Source organism: Poecilia mexicana, unplaced genomic scaffold (genome assembly GCF_051168715.1).
Source record: "Poecilia mexicana isolate PSO_F unplaced genomic scaffold, ASM5116871v1 scaffold_8, whole genome shotgun sequence".
In the NCBI taxonomy this organism is placed as follows: Eukaryota; Metazoa; Chordata; class Actinopteri; order Cyprinodontiformes; family Poeciliidae; genus Poecilia; species Poecilia mexicana.
In genome coordinates this window covers 10,905,016-10,921,907 of record NW_028263377.1, presented here as the reverse complement: position 1 = coordinate 10,921,907, position 16,892 = coordinate 10,905,016, and the positions used below count along the sequence as shown (strand labels likewise).

Genomic DNA, 16,892 nt, shown 5'->3' with positions numbered 1-16,892 from the left:
GATTTCAGTTTTCATTTGCGACAAGTCGTTTTGTGACTTCACTGTTAGTCTTTTGGTGGCATTGAAATGAATTTGAACTTGTGTTTAGGTGGAATCAGCTGGATGTTGGAATAGTTGCCTTGTCCATTATGGGAATCACTCTGGAAGAGCTGAAAATGAAAGCTGCGTTGCCAATAAATCCTACCATCATCCGAATCATGAGAGTACTGCGCATTGCACGAGGTAAACAAACACACACACACACTCACGAACAAAATAACCAAGCTTGTGTATTTTTTTTTTTTTTATATCTACGTATTAATTTAAATGTTTTGAAAATTCATTATTTCCTCTCTGAAATTCAGTCATATCCTATATGACAGGACAACTATTTCTTTAGTGTTGTATAACGAATAGGACATTTTTATGACGTTATAAATTGCTCTGCAAAAAAGAGCTGGCTAAAACTTGTAAAAAAAAAAAAAACTACTTTAAACCTTTTTATGCGTCTCCTGCAGTCTTAAAACTTCTGAAGATGGCAAAGGGAATGAGAGCTCTCCTGGACACTGTCATGCAAGCACTGCCGCAGGTAAACAAGGACTCTTATTAGGGCTCAACCACTGTAACATAGCATGTTTTAATTGCATATCTTGCAGACTGACAATGAAAACGGCGCCGTCTTTCAAACAGGCTCTATAACCAGGTCTCCACATTTTTGCTCCTTCTTACTCTGCAGTTTGTTAGCATAACGGGAGAGAGAGGAGAAGGACATTGCATTTCTCTTATCACGAGCTGCAAGAACACAGTGTTTGTATCTGCGAGCAGCTTTATTCAGAGTCTGTTTAATCTCCATTTTGAGCAGGTGTTGGCTGCTCTATTTGCAAAACATGTCAAACAGCAAAGAATTTATATTCTGGAAAGACGCTTTTTTTTTTTTTTTTTCTAGTGTGGTCTCGCCATAAATGAAGTCAAAAATGTTTCAGACACACTAAGTTAAAACAAAAAAACAAACAAAAAAACATTGACATAAATCTAAATCCTTGTATTCCCCGGAGTTTCAAACGAGCAATATTTACACTGCCGCGCTCCTTTGCGTAGAGGGGAGGGGAGTCTAACATGTGTATCACTTCCAGGTGGGAAATCTTGGTCTCCTCTTCATGTTGCTCTTCTTCATCTACGCTGCCCTGGGAGTGGAACTCTTCGGCAAACTGGGTCAGTCACACACACACACACACTCACACACACACCATGCACGTCAGCCAGAAAAAAAAGCAGCACACACACTAGACTCCGTGCTTCAGCGAAAAGTGGTTTGAGATTCACTTATTGTTCCCGCTCTCACAGCTTAAAGTGAATTTTCCTGCCTGAGTCGTTTTTGTTGCTTCTCACTGTAACCCCTATCTGTCTCCCTGCCACTCTGATTTATTTATTTATTTATTTATTTATTTATTTATTTATTTTTTATGAGAGGGGGCGGGGGGGGGTTGCTCCGAGCGAACAAACCGTTTGCATGATCATGTTTATTTTCCCGTCGCTCTCCTGACGAGCCTGCAACGTCCAGCTCATTTTCTGCGAGAGGATTAGCCACATCAGGCATCTGGGAAGACGAAACAGAAACAACTTGCTGATGAGAGCGTTTGCTTTCTGGGAAATGTCATTATACCTCCTGCTGCATGTGCCCGAGGAAAGTAATGTGTTTTCATAAGGCGAAAAATATCCAGCTTTCTTTTTTTGTTGTTGTTGTTGTTGTTGCTGCTTACTGTGATTCTTACATTGCCAAGAGTGCTGAGAAAAGCTGTTTGTTTTGTATGGATGCCTCTGACTTTTCTACAAAATATCTTTTGCTTTGGAAACATTGAGATGGAGAACATGGAGGTAGAGACAGGTTTAAAAAGTGGGAATTCTTTCAATTTTAAGTTTTTAACGTGGAAATGGCGCACAAGACAAGCAAGGAGAAGCCAAGTTGAAATGATCTGTGAAAAATAAAGTAGAGCCAAAAAACCTTGGATGTATTTTGTTGTCACCCCTGTTAAAGAAATTTACGCAAGACTTGAAGTGAATTTTTATGGGGACTTGATGACCCCAATTATACCATCCATTGTTTAGTTGACAGTGTAATTAAGAATTTGTTCCTTTTTTTTTTTTTTTTTTTTTTTTTTTACCTACCCTGTAATACTGTGCGTGGTAGCAGGACAAGTTCAGCTTTGTTTTTCACAGTTCGGTTTTCCCCTCTTCAAATATTGCAATTATTTCAATTTTGTTGCCTTATTAAGATCGACACATACCTTCTGTATTTGCTTGAGACGCTCATTTTGTCGTGTTTTTTTACACCAGGTAAGCAGGAAGTAATGGATAGAGACTCTGATCAGTTTAAAAGTCTAGATTATAAAAATGCCTCTTGTATAGTAATTGCAGTGGTAACAATGTGGAAGACTCCCACCAACACACTGAACGAAATTCAATGTCAGGTTGTGTTGACCCTGTGACACTGAGTGTATTTTAAAGCTATTTACGCAATTTTATCAAGTGGGCCAGCACCAGTGTAGGTCACAAATACTTACAGAGGGAAATATGCGTAGTTGCAAAAGCTAGATTCTCAGTTGATAGATTAAATTACAATGTGGCATTTCTAATAAAAAACTGGTTTTTTTTTAACAACGATCAATAGAGGTTTTTACACTGCTGCTTGTCTGACTCCCTGTGTGCTACTCCACTTTGCTGCAGTGTAAAGTGGAGTGCCTGTTTCCTGTTCTAGGAAACAGGAAAACAAGTTGATATTCTTTAATGCCTTCTTGTTTAACAGGACCATTGACATTGTTTTTAACTCCTTCAGGTATTAAAAAGTCATCTGAATTCATTAATGGACTAATTCTACATTTGTTTTTCTACTCTCCTGTTGCAGCTAGTTGTGCTACAGTTTTAGTGCTAGTTTGTGAACAGGGGAGAACAAGTAAATATTTGGAATTCAAATTCAAAAAGACTGCACTGATCCCGATGGGGAAATTAAATATTGTTGTAACTCGTATTAATTCAAAATCCGTCAGAGACTTGTGGTAGATGGTTCTGATATATATTTGGATTATGGGTTCTGATTGGTTATTTTCATAATCACCCCTTTAGAGAACAGTGTGAGTACTCGCATCTTCAGTAATAAAATAAATTAAGCTTCCTATTGCAGCTACTTGCACTGTAACACTAGTCGTAGCTCGTAAACGAACAGGAAAAACGTTTTTTTCTACTATATGAGAGTTCTACTTCCTGTTAGCACCTTCACAAAGGGAAATGAAATCAAAACTTGTTGCAGCTATTTGAGCAAAGTTACTATAAAGGAAAAGTTCAGTGTGTTTTATTCACCCACTACAGGGGAAAGTTGCAGCCATTGAAGCCCAGAACAGCCTAAATGCCAATAACTAGTGAAAGGCGGAGTATTACCTGTGGATGTTGAGGAGTCTCGTCTCTGACACCAGGTGTGCAGATGAGGTGGCGCTACAGGGGAAACGACTCGGTGTTTACATGCTTGTATTGGCATGTATGGCTCAGCGCTCCAGCAAAGCTATTTTTAGCACACCAGATACCAAAGCTATTTCGTTTTGATCCTCAAAACTAAAACTAATTAATAATCTCTTTTGATCTACACCCAGATGAATCACCATCTCTGACGCTGTCCTCATGCCGCCTGGATATGAGTCAGACACGGAAAGGGAAGGGAGGGTCTCTCTTTCTGCCAGAGAAATTACTGATTAAATCTAAAAATGACATTCTGGGTGTCTTCCATCTCTTCCCGAGACACCACAAATGGTTATATTGGAAAAAAAAAACAAAAAAAAACTGAACTGTCTGAGTGAAGCCGGATTCCATTTTCCTATTATGCAAAACTGCCTCAATCAGTTCCTCTGAGCTGAAGTGTGACATTGTTAAATCCTCTCCCTTTTCTCTTGTTAACTGATATGGGAAAAAAAAAAAAAAAGAGAGAGAGATGCGTCATACACGGTGGACAGCCTCGGTCTTCCTCAGCTGCCTGTTCGTGATACCCAAATTTAAAGCAGCTAAAGATATCTTTTGGGTTTTAATTTTGCACAATTGCTCCTCGGGGCGTTCGCTCGGAACTGGCTCAAAGATTTCCATGTCCACTGCAAATAATTATTTTTCACTGCTCTGCCATGTTCACATGCCTAGAAGCTCTCTTTTCAGAGTACTCTTCCTTTTTTTTTTTTTTTTTTTTTATGTAACTAAATCATTAGAGTTTCTAAATGGGACATTGGCAATTATATATCAATGTTCCTGAAAACAAAATCCACTAATGATCAAAGATTGGTTCCTTTAAAGCACCAGATGGTTTGCTATGCATAACGTAAAACAACAACAAGTCTGGGTTTTTTTAAAATAAAATCACATATATTTTGTCCCTGTGGGAAAATCCTTCCATGTCTCACTCGGCCATTTTTTTTTTTTTTTTTTTTTTTTTTCTGCTGCCCAGCACTTGTAGGGGGTTTATTTTGAGCTGGTCTGCCTCAAATAAAGCTTTCTGACTGATTTAAAATTAGCCTGAATGTCCCAAACATGTGAGAACATGGCAGACGTGGGGAATCAAGTCTGCAACATGGACTTCAGTTACACCAAAGATTTGGACCGGACTTAGACTCGCGCTTCTAATGACTTGAGATTCGACTCCGATTCAAAGTCTGAGACTCAAATCTTCCGAGTAATCTCTGACAGTAAGCTTGCATGTGTTAAATATTTAAGTAGAGGATTAATGCTTTGCATTACTGTAATGAATACTGATGAATGGTTGCTATGGTAACGCTGTGCACAGGGTTTGTGCTCTACATGTGACAAAACTGGTATGTTTCTCAACAGGCAAGGAGTTTAGAGGCACCTTTTAATTTGGAGTTGTTTTTTTTTTGTTGTTTTTTTTGTTTGTTTTTTTACATCAAGTGGCAGAAAGCATGTGAGCTGCCATAGTTTTCCTGTCAAAGGGTGCGTTTGTTTTAACTACCAGGGCTTATTGGCTCACAACAACCTGTTCATGCTAGCTTTATGGTAATGATGGTATGGATATTTAGCTAACTGAATTCTGCTCTAAAAGACTATTTTATATCAAGCTAATCTTCAACATCCTATTCTCAAAATCTCTGGAAAAAAAATTAAACATCTTGTTTAATCTAATTGATTAAAATGAATCTCTTTCAGTTCAGAGCAGTTGATAAAAGTATTTTTTTACATGTTTAATTGAGGGTTCTGCTAAATCATAGTGATTTATGCTCAGAGTAGACTGGTTGCATCCTATGTTGGAGAATTAATTTCAATATCAACTAGAGATTTTGTACTTGGTAAATAAAAACAAAACAACAAAAAAAACTTGTTTTTCTCTGGAATATTTTCAACATTTTTGTTGATAAAGCGTAATTTATCAACAGTGTTGATAGAGTTAACAGTTTGAGTGCTTTTTTTTTGGAGGGGGAGGGCACTGACGTGTAAATAATGCCAAAAATATGTTTTCCTTCTGTTGTTTAGAATGCAGCGACAGCAACCCGTGTGAGGGGCTGAGCCGTCACGCAACATTTGAGAATTTTGGGATGGCCTTCCTCACGCTGTTTCGAGTTTCCACAGGAGACAACTGGAATGGGATTATGAAAGTATGAACAACGACACACACACACACACACGCACGTGCGCATGCACAGAACTGAAAACAAAGACTGTCATACTTGATGACTAGATTATCGGAAACCACGGAGAGAACGCTGACCTCTAAAACCAATTATGTGAAAATAAAGTAGCTTAGCATGGCAATGTCAACGCTAACGTTTTCATTTTCACCTTGTTGAAAATGGCTTGTAAAATAGTTAGTTTTTCAACAAAAGTTCCTTTGTTAAATGTATTTGACAACACACTGGAAACGTGTAAAATTGTAAAAAAAAAAAAAAAAAAAGTGAGTTTCTTCAAGAGTGAGGTCTGGAAAAAAAAATCTTTATATTTTTTGTTTATCTTAATATTTGTTAAAAGTTCAACTTTGTGGATTTTGAAATGGTAAAAGTACTTTGAAATGATCTTGTTCTGTTGCTACAAAGTTTATAAGATGTATTTTTAAAAGAGGATGATGACATGCACTCTTTTCAGGCAAATCGGTTTAGTGCTAGAAAACAAAATAAAATCTTTAACTTTCATTTTATTGCAAATGAGGGAATTAAAAAAAATGTTTTAATGGCAAAGGAAAATATTTATTGACTAGCACATTCTAATTGTGAGAATAAAACTCTAACAATTGTACTTTTATAGTCCAAATTTAGTGTCACTATAAAATGTATCCAATCCTGAAACAGATGTTTGTGCATTGTGATGGCAGGTTAAAGAAAAAAAGAGAGAGGGGAATGAGGAGCGACTTTTATTAAAACTTAGATCGTTGTCTCAACATTTAATAATATTATTGCTTTTGCATGACTGGCGCTGTATAGACAAACTGAACTGATTGCCTAATATTATACTCCACACGCTCTAAAGTAGATGTAATTTAAAATGAAACGTGCAGTAGATTGTTTTTTTCGGTTAATTATCTTTTTGGATATTTTGGCGAATCGCAGTCAAAGTAGATTTACTTTCCGACTTATTTTCTTGTCGCAGTATTTGTTGAATCAAGTCATAGCTGTTTTGATCTTATTTTAGTAAAAACGTCTCTTTCCATCACGCTCCTCCTGACCTTACTGCCGCTCTCTAAATGCAGCCTCTAGGAGAAGGCTTTCACATGGCTTTGGTGTAAATTGTTACCTCTAAATTTGTGTTGTTTTCTCTTTAGCTGATCTGTACGGTTAGTTCAGTAGTTGGACCAATTCGAGACGCCATCTAGGAGAAGGAAAAAATAACCTTTGCTTAAGCAGCTGAGAAGCAAGTTAGACAGAAACTAGACGCTGCTAAATATCGCTTTTAAACTGAGTAGAATTGTCAGTAATGGATCATTAATCAATCTAAGACTGCATTTATGTTACTCTCTTCCCAAACTGGACATTTTGTCTCTACATGTAGCAGCTTTTATTCTCCTTATAGCAGTGGCGACCTCCACCTCCCTCCGCCCCTCGACCCCCACAACACCAGCCAATTAGAATGCAGTAAATTATGTAAGCTTCTGGAGCAGGATAAACTTCTGTGCATTTAGCAGGAAGCTCATCTCCCTATTCTCAGCAGCGAGCACGTGACGACTATTCAACACATGGGGGCGCCAAATCCCCATTTACAGCACAGCATTCCAGTACTTGTTCAGGAAACAGCTGTTGGGTAACTGCTCATATGGCTCTTTATCCTTTTTAAAATCTTAGAATGCATTTTCCATGAGTTGACAGGTGCAATATACTGTAATAAAACCTTTTTGAAAAGCAACTCTTCCTTTTTTCTTAACATGATGAGCTTTGCAAACTGTGTGTTGACAAAAAAAAATCTCTTCCTCTGACAACTTTGTTTTACTCCCAAATGATGACAATATTAATAATAATGACAATATGACAACTTTTCAGCCAGTGATAAAAGGGCTGAACTAAACTATAAGAAATACCAAATCAACTTATTTGCCTCCACAACAGATTTGATCTTTCAGAGCTATAGGCATTTTTTTTAAAAACCTCAGGACAAAATTGGGAGTAATTATTGGTTTAAAAACATTAAATTCACGTGTGTCATCATGGTGATTGATCAAGTTGTTTATAATACATGTTTATTTTACCCAGGTTATATTCACAAGACACAAAAACCAGGCATGTGTTGTAACTTGTACATTTTCTCATATTTTTCATAAGTTTCCTGTTGTGTCACCTTTTGAGTTCTTATATATATTGCTTTCATTTTAGATCTGTGCGTCTCTTTGTATTTTGGTTGGCGTTTGCATGTCTAAATCGTACTCTTGGTTTCTTAAAGGACACTTTAAGGGATTGCCAGCCAGAAGAAATCCACTGTTTGTCTTACCTACCCTGGGTGTCTCCAATTTACTTTGTCACCTTCGTGCTCATGGCCCAGTTTGTTTTGGTCAACGTGGTGGTGGCTGTTTTAATGAAACACCTGGAGGAGAGCAACAAGGTACGGTCACAGAAAACAATAAATAGCGTGGCGGTGTAAAAAAACGTAAACGTGTGCGTGATAAAATACCATGCACTTAGCAACAAGTGTCTCATTCTAGCTTTCGACGGGCCTGAAAACCGGTTGCAAAATGTAAAGTAGAAATGTGTCTCACTCTGCAGGAGGCCAAAGAGGACGCAGAGATGGACGCAGAAATTGCACTGGAAATGGAAGTGGAGAGGCAGCGCAGACAAAGCACCGGATCCAACAACAGCTCAGTGGGAGGAACTTATATTGGGCCATGCCCGAATTCACCTGAACAGGTCAGAGGTCAACTGCGTTTGCTAGCAGAGTATTGTCGTAAAATAACATCACAAGCATGAACTGAAGAATTTACTAACTGATTCTAACAGGTTGTGACAGTTTGTCTTATGAAGCCGAACCGTGTGGTGTTTGTCGCCCTCTGTAGGAGGAAGAACAGCAGTGCAACGACCAGGACCTGCTGTCTTCAGGCAAGATGTCCGTATCCAGGATGCACTCTCTGCCAAATGACAGCTATATGTTTCAACCTGTACGACCTGCTAGCGCCCCCTTCCCTTTAAAGGAGGTAGATGCTAGTTCCCAGCACCAGCATGCCGGTGAGTTAATTGAAACCTCCAAACAATAATAAGAGAGAAATTTAAGTGAGAGCTAAGCTGTGAATACTCAGGATTTAACACCAGTATTAGTTGTTTCAAAATCGTTACATAACATCATGGGTGTGTTGTCTTTCTAGAATTAGTTTTTCCTGTAAACAGTCAAAATAGCAGCAAAAAAAAAAAAAAAAAAAAAGGGAACACTTTTTAAGGCACTGACGAAAACTGTTTCATCTGCAGTCAGACTCTAATGGCATGTTGTGACCCGGCTGTGGGCAGACCGAGCTCTGTCCCAAGGTACTGACTGCAGCGGATGAGTTGATCCATGTGAATCTCTGCAACTTTCACACAGGCTCATCTGCTCAGCTTCTAAGTGGCTGGAAACCTAAAAGGGGACGACGGTTAACTTTCAGGACAAGCTGGAAAGTCACAAAAACCGTATGCGCCAAAAAAAAAAAAAAAAGAATGAGTGTACGGATTACAGGAGGTTTTCGGAATCAGTGACTTTAGAGCTTGAGCTGAAGGTATTGATTTAAAATGAGCAAAACGCTGAAGCGGCTTTATCTGAACTCACAGATTCAAGGGATGTGTGTGTTCGAAACGCCAAAGATTCTGGTTACATAGATTCACAGAAATTGGACTTGCTTGTCTATTACTAGTCTTTTAATAAGTCATTAAGAGGTGAACATATCCTTACCTCGTCTATCATGTGAAGCTTTTTGTGTAACCAGAATCTAAATGCAGATTATTTGACATCTATGAAGAGCTTCAAGATAACATTTCTGCTCTGATTAGCAAGAAAAAAAAACAAAACATTTTGTTTTGATAGCATGTCTGACATTCCAGCATCTTCTAAATTACCGCTAAATTACTTTTTTAGCTGAAATTGTTGATCCCTTTACTCCAGATGTGCTATCATAATAAAGTGTCATTTACTACAGCGCTACAGGAACTACAACATGTGTCAGCGTACTACTAATTGTGCACGGTTTTTTATTTTTTATTTTTCTGCAAAGCTGCATGTTTCTACAGAGGCAAAGATGCGATTCGACCTTTTTGTGTGACGAACTCTTGATTCATCTCGTCCCGCAGTCTCGGTGATGTCGATCCACTCCCAGCCCTGCGAGAGCCGCTCTCTGCTGCAGGTTCCAGACGCTTCCCCTCATCACCCGCAGTCGACTCCCACCCTCACTCTGCCCCGCATCGCCCCGCCAACACCCGGCCCCTCACCACGGGCCCTGCACAGACAGGTGAGGGAGACCCGACCGCCTCGCAGTTCAATTCTGTTGTTGCTTTCTCAAAAACAGACATGGGAAAATTGACCTCCGTCAGACTGGAAAGGCTGTTTATACACCCATCTTTGATACTCCAGTGAACCACTTCTCCACAGGGTTAAGGTTCACTTTTCTACAGTCAAAGTCCAGACCTAAATCAAATTAAGATTCAGTAGTGAGACTAAAAGGAGAACATTCACAGACTGAGGTGGAGCTATTTTCCAAATGCCCCAAAAGCTGAGTTCAAAAAGTACTGACTCAGAGGCCAGAGTGCAAAAATGAACTCCACACTTTTAGTTCAGCCTTAGTTCAGTTTGTTTATATATATATATATATATATATATATATATATATATATATATATATATATATATATATATATATATATATATATATATATATATATATATGTATATATATATCATCAATTTACCTCAAATGTTTTTTTTTGTGAAATTGTAATATTTTCAATTCAGTCATACATACAATCCATTTGATCCTGGTTATTACCAGGTTATACCTGGTTATTTGTAAAGTAATTTGTTATGCTCAACTGTAACATAACATCTCTATAAGACAAAATGTGAAAACTTTTTAATGGGTGTAAATCTTTTTGCATGGTTCTTTTTTTTTGACAGCCGCAAGCTTCAAATTCTGGAATATATGTGTATTAATAAAGATAAAACGGAATACAGGATACTGTTAATATCTTTATAGGAATCTTTGCATTATTTATTTCTTAATGAATTTAGTCATTTTTACCGTACGAGCGTACCTTGCTTTGAACTTTCACACGGGCGAAAGCCACCTATAGAGCTAATAACTGTGTGTGTTTTTGTGTGTTGCAGGGGGCAGTTAAAGTTGATTCTGTGGAGTCACAAAGCTGTGAGCAACAGGAGAGGTCCAGTTCGGCCCATCTGCCTCCTCAGAGCCCATCTTCGCTCTCTCCGCTGCCTCCTTTGCCCCCTTACCCCTCTGCCCTCTCCTTCCACCCGTGCACGCCGTGTCCCTCCTCTCTTCCTCCGTCGCCGTCCTCCCTCCTGCCCCTCCCGTCTCCTCCGTCTTTCCTCCTGCCTCCACCTCCCTCGCCGCGTCTGCCCTCTCGCTCCAGCAGCCTCCGCAGGCCCAGGGCTCCGTCCGCCATTTCCCTCTCGGACCCGGCCGACGCAGAGGTGTATCACATTACCAGCTCGGCTCGCCACAGGTGGAGGGACGCGGAGGGAGGAGAACAGGAGAACAGACGCAAGGCCAGTCGCAGCCACTCGCTGTCCCCTTACGCCTCGCCGCACTCCCTCGATTTGATCCCCACGCTGCCCCCTCCGTCCAACGGGAGCACCCTCAGTCTGCTCGGGGCGGGATCGAAGGACGTCAAGAAAGGCTTCAGCGTCGACCACCACGGCTTCCTGGAGAAGCCTCAGTTAGAACCGGCGGGTCCAGACCAGCGGCGCCACTCGATCGAGGTCTGCCTTCCACAGGCCGTCATAACCACCGACAGCCAAAACTTTACGCTGGAGACCCATCGATCGGAAAAGGGCGCTCAGGCCTTTCCCGTGAGGGTGCAATCAGTCGGCGGCAGGCAGAGGAAGAAGAAGACGAGCCCTCCCTGCATATCCATCCACCCGCCCCCAGAGAGGGAGCAGCGCCTGCTTCCCTCGCCCCCGAAACTGGCCGACTGCAGCATGACGCTGAGACGCAGGACATCTTCCAGCGACTTCACGCAGCACTCGCAAGACACGCCCGCCGAAACGCAGCTCCGCGCACAAATGCAGACGCCTCTCACACCGATCCCCGCGCCGCTGCGGCCGCATTCGCCGACGCGCGCTCTGACCCCGTCGCAGGGGTCCACCCCGACCCACGCCCAGGCGCACACGCCACCTGCGACTCACATTCCCATCAGCCCAAACGTCTTCATCCAGCCCCATGCGCCCCTCCTCCCAACCGTTTTGCCTTTCTCACAGACGGCCGCGAGGCACTCCCCCCTCGCGGGAGACTGCATCCCCCTGCCCCGATTCACCTTCGACCAACCGCAGTCCAGGTACACGGGCGAGCCGGAATCCGTCGCCTGCTCTTCCCCTTTCGACAACCGGCTGGGAAGCAGTCCAGGTTTCAGCGCAAAGAATCGGAGGACCGCCCAGTGAACTCTCAGAGTTGCATTCAGGAGATGAATTATTCAGTTTTGAGAAGTATCTAAAGCTGGAGTAGAAACCTCCCCCCGACCCCGCGCCACCGAACCTCATCTGACCTCAGCAGTGTTGGGTGTTGAAGAAGGAAAGAGAGGTTCTTTAGTTTGTTTTTGTTATAAAAAGAAAAGACATTGATTCCTTCCAGGATATACGTGGGAATGAACTCCTCATGATTAAAACAGATGGTGGGATACATTTTTTTCTTGCTTTAAAAAAAAAAAATCTGCCGAGGTTGGACATTTCTAGTATCACTCACTGTAGTGTGTCGACGGCTGATCCCCTCACCACACAACAGGACTGAAGCCACCTTACTCTTGTAGCCAAAGTTTTTTTCCACACACCGTCCTCACCCACGCGAGCCAATCAGGAAGCAGCGTCTGGCTGGTGACCGCCGACCCTTTTTTTTTTTGTTTTTTTTTTTTGTTTCCTTTTCTTCGTTGTCGTTTTCTTTTTTATAACAGGGAAGGCGGTTTGTGAAACGCGAGCGTGGGAGGGGGAATCGGTGGGATATGCAACTTCAGGTTTTCTGCAGACGTTCTGCTCGCCCCCTTCTCTGCTCCTCGATCACATTGATCAGAGAGGAAACGTGGAAAATGCGCCGTGCGAGGTTTCCGCGGAGCCCATCGTCACCCAAGTCGAACTTGCTCATTCTCGTGACGACAGAGAGGGGGAGCACGGCGGAGCTGTAGTTTTTTTTTTTTTTTTTTTTTTTTTTCTTTTGTTCAAGTGTAAATAAAAGGAGAAAAAAAAATCAAAACAAATGTATTTGGTGAGATTTAAAGATAGCTCTATCCATATGCACATATTTTTATAGAGGTCTATAATGTTTTTTGCACACAGATTTGAATTTCAAGTTGCTCGTATTTCCTCTGTTGTCCTCTCGTGAATGTATGTTTCTTCTAAAAGATCCAGCGAGAGTGGTGATGGCGATTGAACCTCCTCTCAAACTGCAAGTCGAGGTCGAGGGGAGGGACTTTATTTTTCTATTTTGACAAAGCATCAGAGCAGAGAACTGGCGGGTGATGTGTTTTTTTTTTCTGTAATTTTGTCTCGGACCTTTTGTGTACGTGGTGTCTCAATAACAGTCTGGGGAAGCAGGCTCAGTGGTGCAAACACGTAGACTTACGATGGATCTAAACCATAAAGAAAAAAAAAAAATTCTTGAACGTTTGAAGAAAAAAAAAATCTCTAGGGAAGCTTTGCACTGGTTTTTACAAGTTGATTTCAAAATTAGGGATTTTTCAGCAAATTTTCGAGGACAAAAAGCCGTACTGCGGTGTCTTTAGGAAAACACAAACACCTAATCTGTAAGCACCTGCAATGCCTTGTGAAACATTTATATCCATCAAACTTTTTCACATAAGTCCAGTTTTCAGTTTGCCACAAGCCATGTAAACAATGGAAGGATGTGATCAGATGAAACATCGCATTAGACACTTTCCCTACGGTAAAACAAGGCGTGGTGGCATCATGCTGTGGGGTTTTGTCTTTCAGTATAGGGAAAAGAAAGCTGTTGGGAGTTAATGGGAAGATGGATGGAGCCAAAAACAAAAATAAATAAATTCCTAAAAAATAAAACCTATTCGAGACTAAAAATAATGATAAAAAAAATGCACTCAGAGCAACAAAAGAATGGTTTAGATATGCAATCAAGAACGGCCTAATCAAAGCCCACACCTAAATCCAGCCCGAGAATATGTGTCAAGATTTGACAACCCACGTTTACAAACACTTTCCCATTCGAGACTGTTTGAGCTACTTTACTGAGAATGATAAAAGAAGCTAGTAGCAAACGACTTGCATTGCACCAACTTAAAAAAACGTATAAAAAGCCATCAATGTTGGTGAATGTAAAGCGACAAAATGTGAAAAAGTTCATGAAGCGCGTGCACTTTTGCAGCGCGGGGAAAGTACGAAGAAATTCAAAGTGGCATCACTGAGCCTCTCTTCTGCTGCTGTGCTTCGGCTGGATCAGCTCCGACACCTGTGTTCCTGTACATCTAAAGACAACCAAACTAACTTTCTAAATATGTGTAGCCAGAGTGCAATAATAATATATAAATATATATATATGTGGAAAATATAGTGACATCCACACTACATAAGACAGCCACATCCTTGTATTCATACATACTGTAGAACTGTTATAAATATATGAAATGAGATGATTTTTTTTTTTTATTACGTATGATGGTCGAGGGATGTTACTATTTCTGCTGTAGGTATGCATGGCCTCCTTAATGGCTGTGTGGGGGTTTGGTACCGCAGATGTTTTTTTGTTGTTTGTTTTTCCTCCAAAAGCTCAGGCCCACCTGCCTGAGGTGTTACTGTAAGCAGAAGAGTGACATGCATCTCTACTGAGGACTCAATAAGCCATTTGTCATTGCCATTTTTTTTTGTCCCTTTTTCTTTAGACTAGCAATTCATTGTTCACAACGGATCATATTTATTTCCCACACCAGATAAAATAAAGCCACAGCTTGCTGACAAAACCACGCAAAAGCTTTCCGGTGGCTGAATGTTGTCGTGCAGAGCCGTACTTCTACTCTGACACAGCACAATGTGTATTTTGATCCAGTTTGTTTTTTTGGGGGGTTTTTTCAGCTCAGTTGTTTGGCATATATACATACGTGCATGAGACGTACACTTTCGTTATTTCAAAAATCTAAAGACGGCTGGCTGGGACAGCTTTGTTTATTCTATGATGCTTTGTTTTCTTTTTTTTCCCCCTCATTGTGCTTTATTTCGAATGTCTTGTAGTGATCAGCATGAAGCATGCACAAGTCCTCAGCGATCTGAGAGAAAACCAAAGTGCTTCGATGCTGTCTCTGATCAAATAAATTAGAACTTTAAAAATAGCTGTTTAACCAACCAAATCAACACATTAAAGGGTGAATATCATCATGTTTTTTGTTGTTTTGTTTTTTTTTTTTTAACAACTTTTTAAATTCAGTTATCTTCGGGTTCATAGCATACTGTAGCTATGTTTACACCTGTAATTTGCCATCGGAATGGGTTACGAAATCGAAACCAAGACATCTAATACACTCTGGCGGGATTCAAGTAGATGTAACTTCTGCTCTGGTTCTGACCAGTTTTGCTCCTTGTGGTGCCTTCTGCCGTCACTAGAATAATACATGTCTGCAATGAAACAAAGGAATCGTGGAGGGAAGTTGCTGAAATTCTCATATTTTGATAATCAGTCCATGTTCCATGATTTCGATTACATTTATCTCTACTACACTTCAAAAGGATAGACATTTTTAGTCACGATCTCGTCGCTTGTGAAAAGTCACTTTAAGCTAATGCTAAACATGGTTTTACGATAGACCCCCTGCCTGTTCTCAGTTCAGTATTTGCAGATTCACAGATTCAAGGAGTTATTTATTTATTTTTTATTTTTTTCCTGTGGAAAGTAACTTGAAAAATGGGCCTTTTCTGCATATTTTATCAGAATCGGAATTCCTTCGATTGTCACTGAACTGATGACAATGACGTATTCTAAAGAAAATAACGCTTGGAGCACTGGAACACCTACCAGTGCTACTCGACACGCCATTGGCTGGCACTTGCAGAGCACCCAATCCTGAAGCGCCAGACAACGAAGACCATAGATTAGTTTATACAGTAGTACTAAGATGGGCATATTTAGAGGGGTCTCAAGTACTTGCAGATTTTAGTTATTCACTGTTGTCCCTAACCTCCATGAATACTGGGTGGGCTTTATAATTAACATGCAATTCATCGTTCATTCGACTCGCTGAGAAGAGAATGAGCCTCCTGCTCGAGGGTGAGGAAAGGCACCGAAGGAACATGTGGATGGAGACGTTGACGTGATCAACAGATTCACCAGCCGTTGCCTCAGTTTTCTGGTTCTGCATACAGAGCTTTGTGGTTGTGAGCTCCTTCGCTGCATTGCCAAAAAAGAAGACAGTCACAAAACTGTTTGACTCGATTGGTTTTGTCAAGGAATAAAACGTCCGTTGTCTCTTTAAAAATCCGTGAGCTCCGCTAATACGTACATTACGTCATCTTCCACTTTTAGTAGTTGCACCTTTCAGTTTTAGAGAGGTAGATTCAAACCGGACTGTGAAAAAAATTGATATGTGAGACATTTAATATTTGTAGGTTTTCAGACTGTAAAAATATGATGACATTTGCCCTTTAAGTAAGCAGCGTCTCTGCTGGTTTGTGTTGTGAAAATTGTGGGGGGGAAAAAAAATCTTTTAACCTCTTACTTCATGGATATTTACCTCATCTGACTTCATTTCGGAGGCTGGCGAATTGTCTTAAATGGGCAATTGGAAATCTTAGGAGAGCCGCCTAAGCACCAGATCAGTAACGAAGATGATTACAGCCGTCATAATCACTCGGTCATTACTTTTTTTGCTCGCTCATTAGCGCCACCTCTCCCACGCCGTACCCATGTCGAGGTCAAAACGGTGAGATTAACATAAATAACCAATAATCACAGTGTGTGTCAGCCTCACACGTCGCTGCTTATGAGCACAGTTGAGAGCTAGTTCATTTCTTCATAGCGCTGTTCTTCCAGCTCTGGAGGCAGATCTGAACATGGACTCGGCGAGATTGTCATTTCTTCCTGAACATTGCACAGTTCCTAGTTTTGCTCATCGTTTTGTTTTGTTTTTTATATACAGTGTTTTTGCTCGTCTTGTTCTTTGTCCTCTTTCTGCACAGATTATCAGCAACGGGGAGGTTTGGTGTAGGAACGAGGACAGCCTCTTCTCTGTCTCCCTTTTACTTGTTGGAGCGCAGACAGC

The 16,892-nt window shown here is 40.8% G+C and overlaps 1 protein-coding gene across 1 annotated transcript in view; it reads left to right on the top strand.

Annotated features, from left to right (window-relative positions):
- cacna1ha (calcium voltage-gated channel subunit alpha1 Ha) overlaps window positions 1–10,070 on the top strand; it is a 59,793-nt gene extending 49,723 nt beyond the window's left edge. Inside the window, exons 22-29 of the mRNA XM_088007663.1 lie at window positions 89–222; window positions 498–568; window positions 1,113–1,191; window positions 5,494–5,615; window positions 7,882–8,040; window positions 8,202–8,342; window positions 8,489–8,657; window positions 9,747–10,070. Coding sequence (XP_087863789.1) covers window positions 89–222; window positions 498–568; window positions 1,113–1,191; window positions 5,494–5,615; window positions 7,882–8,040; window positions 8,202–8,342; window positions 8,489–8,657; window positions 9,747–9,976 — 1,105 coding nt within the window. The 3' untranslated portion in view covers window positions 9,977–10,070. The remainder of the gene's footprint in view (window positions 1–88; window positions 223–497; window positions 569–1,112; window positions 1,192–5,493; window positions 5,616–7,881; window positions 8,041–8,201; window positions 8,343–8,488; window positions 8,658–9,746) is intronic.
- The last annotated feature ends 6,822 nt before the right edge of the window (window positions 10,071–16,892 follow it).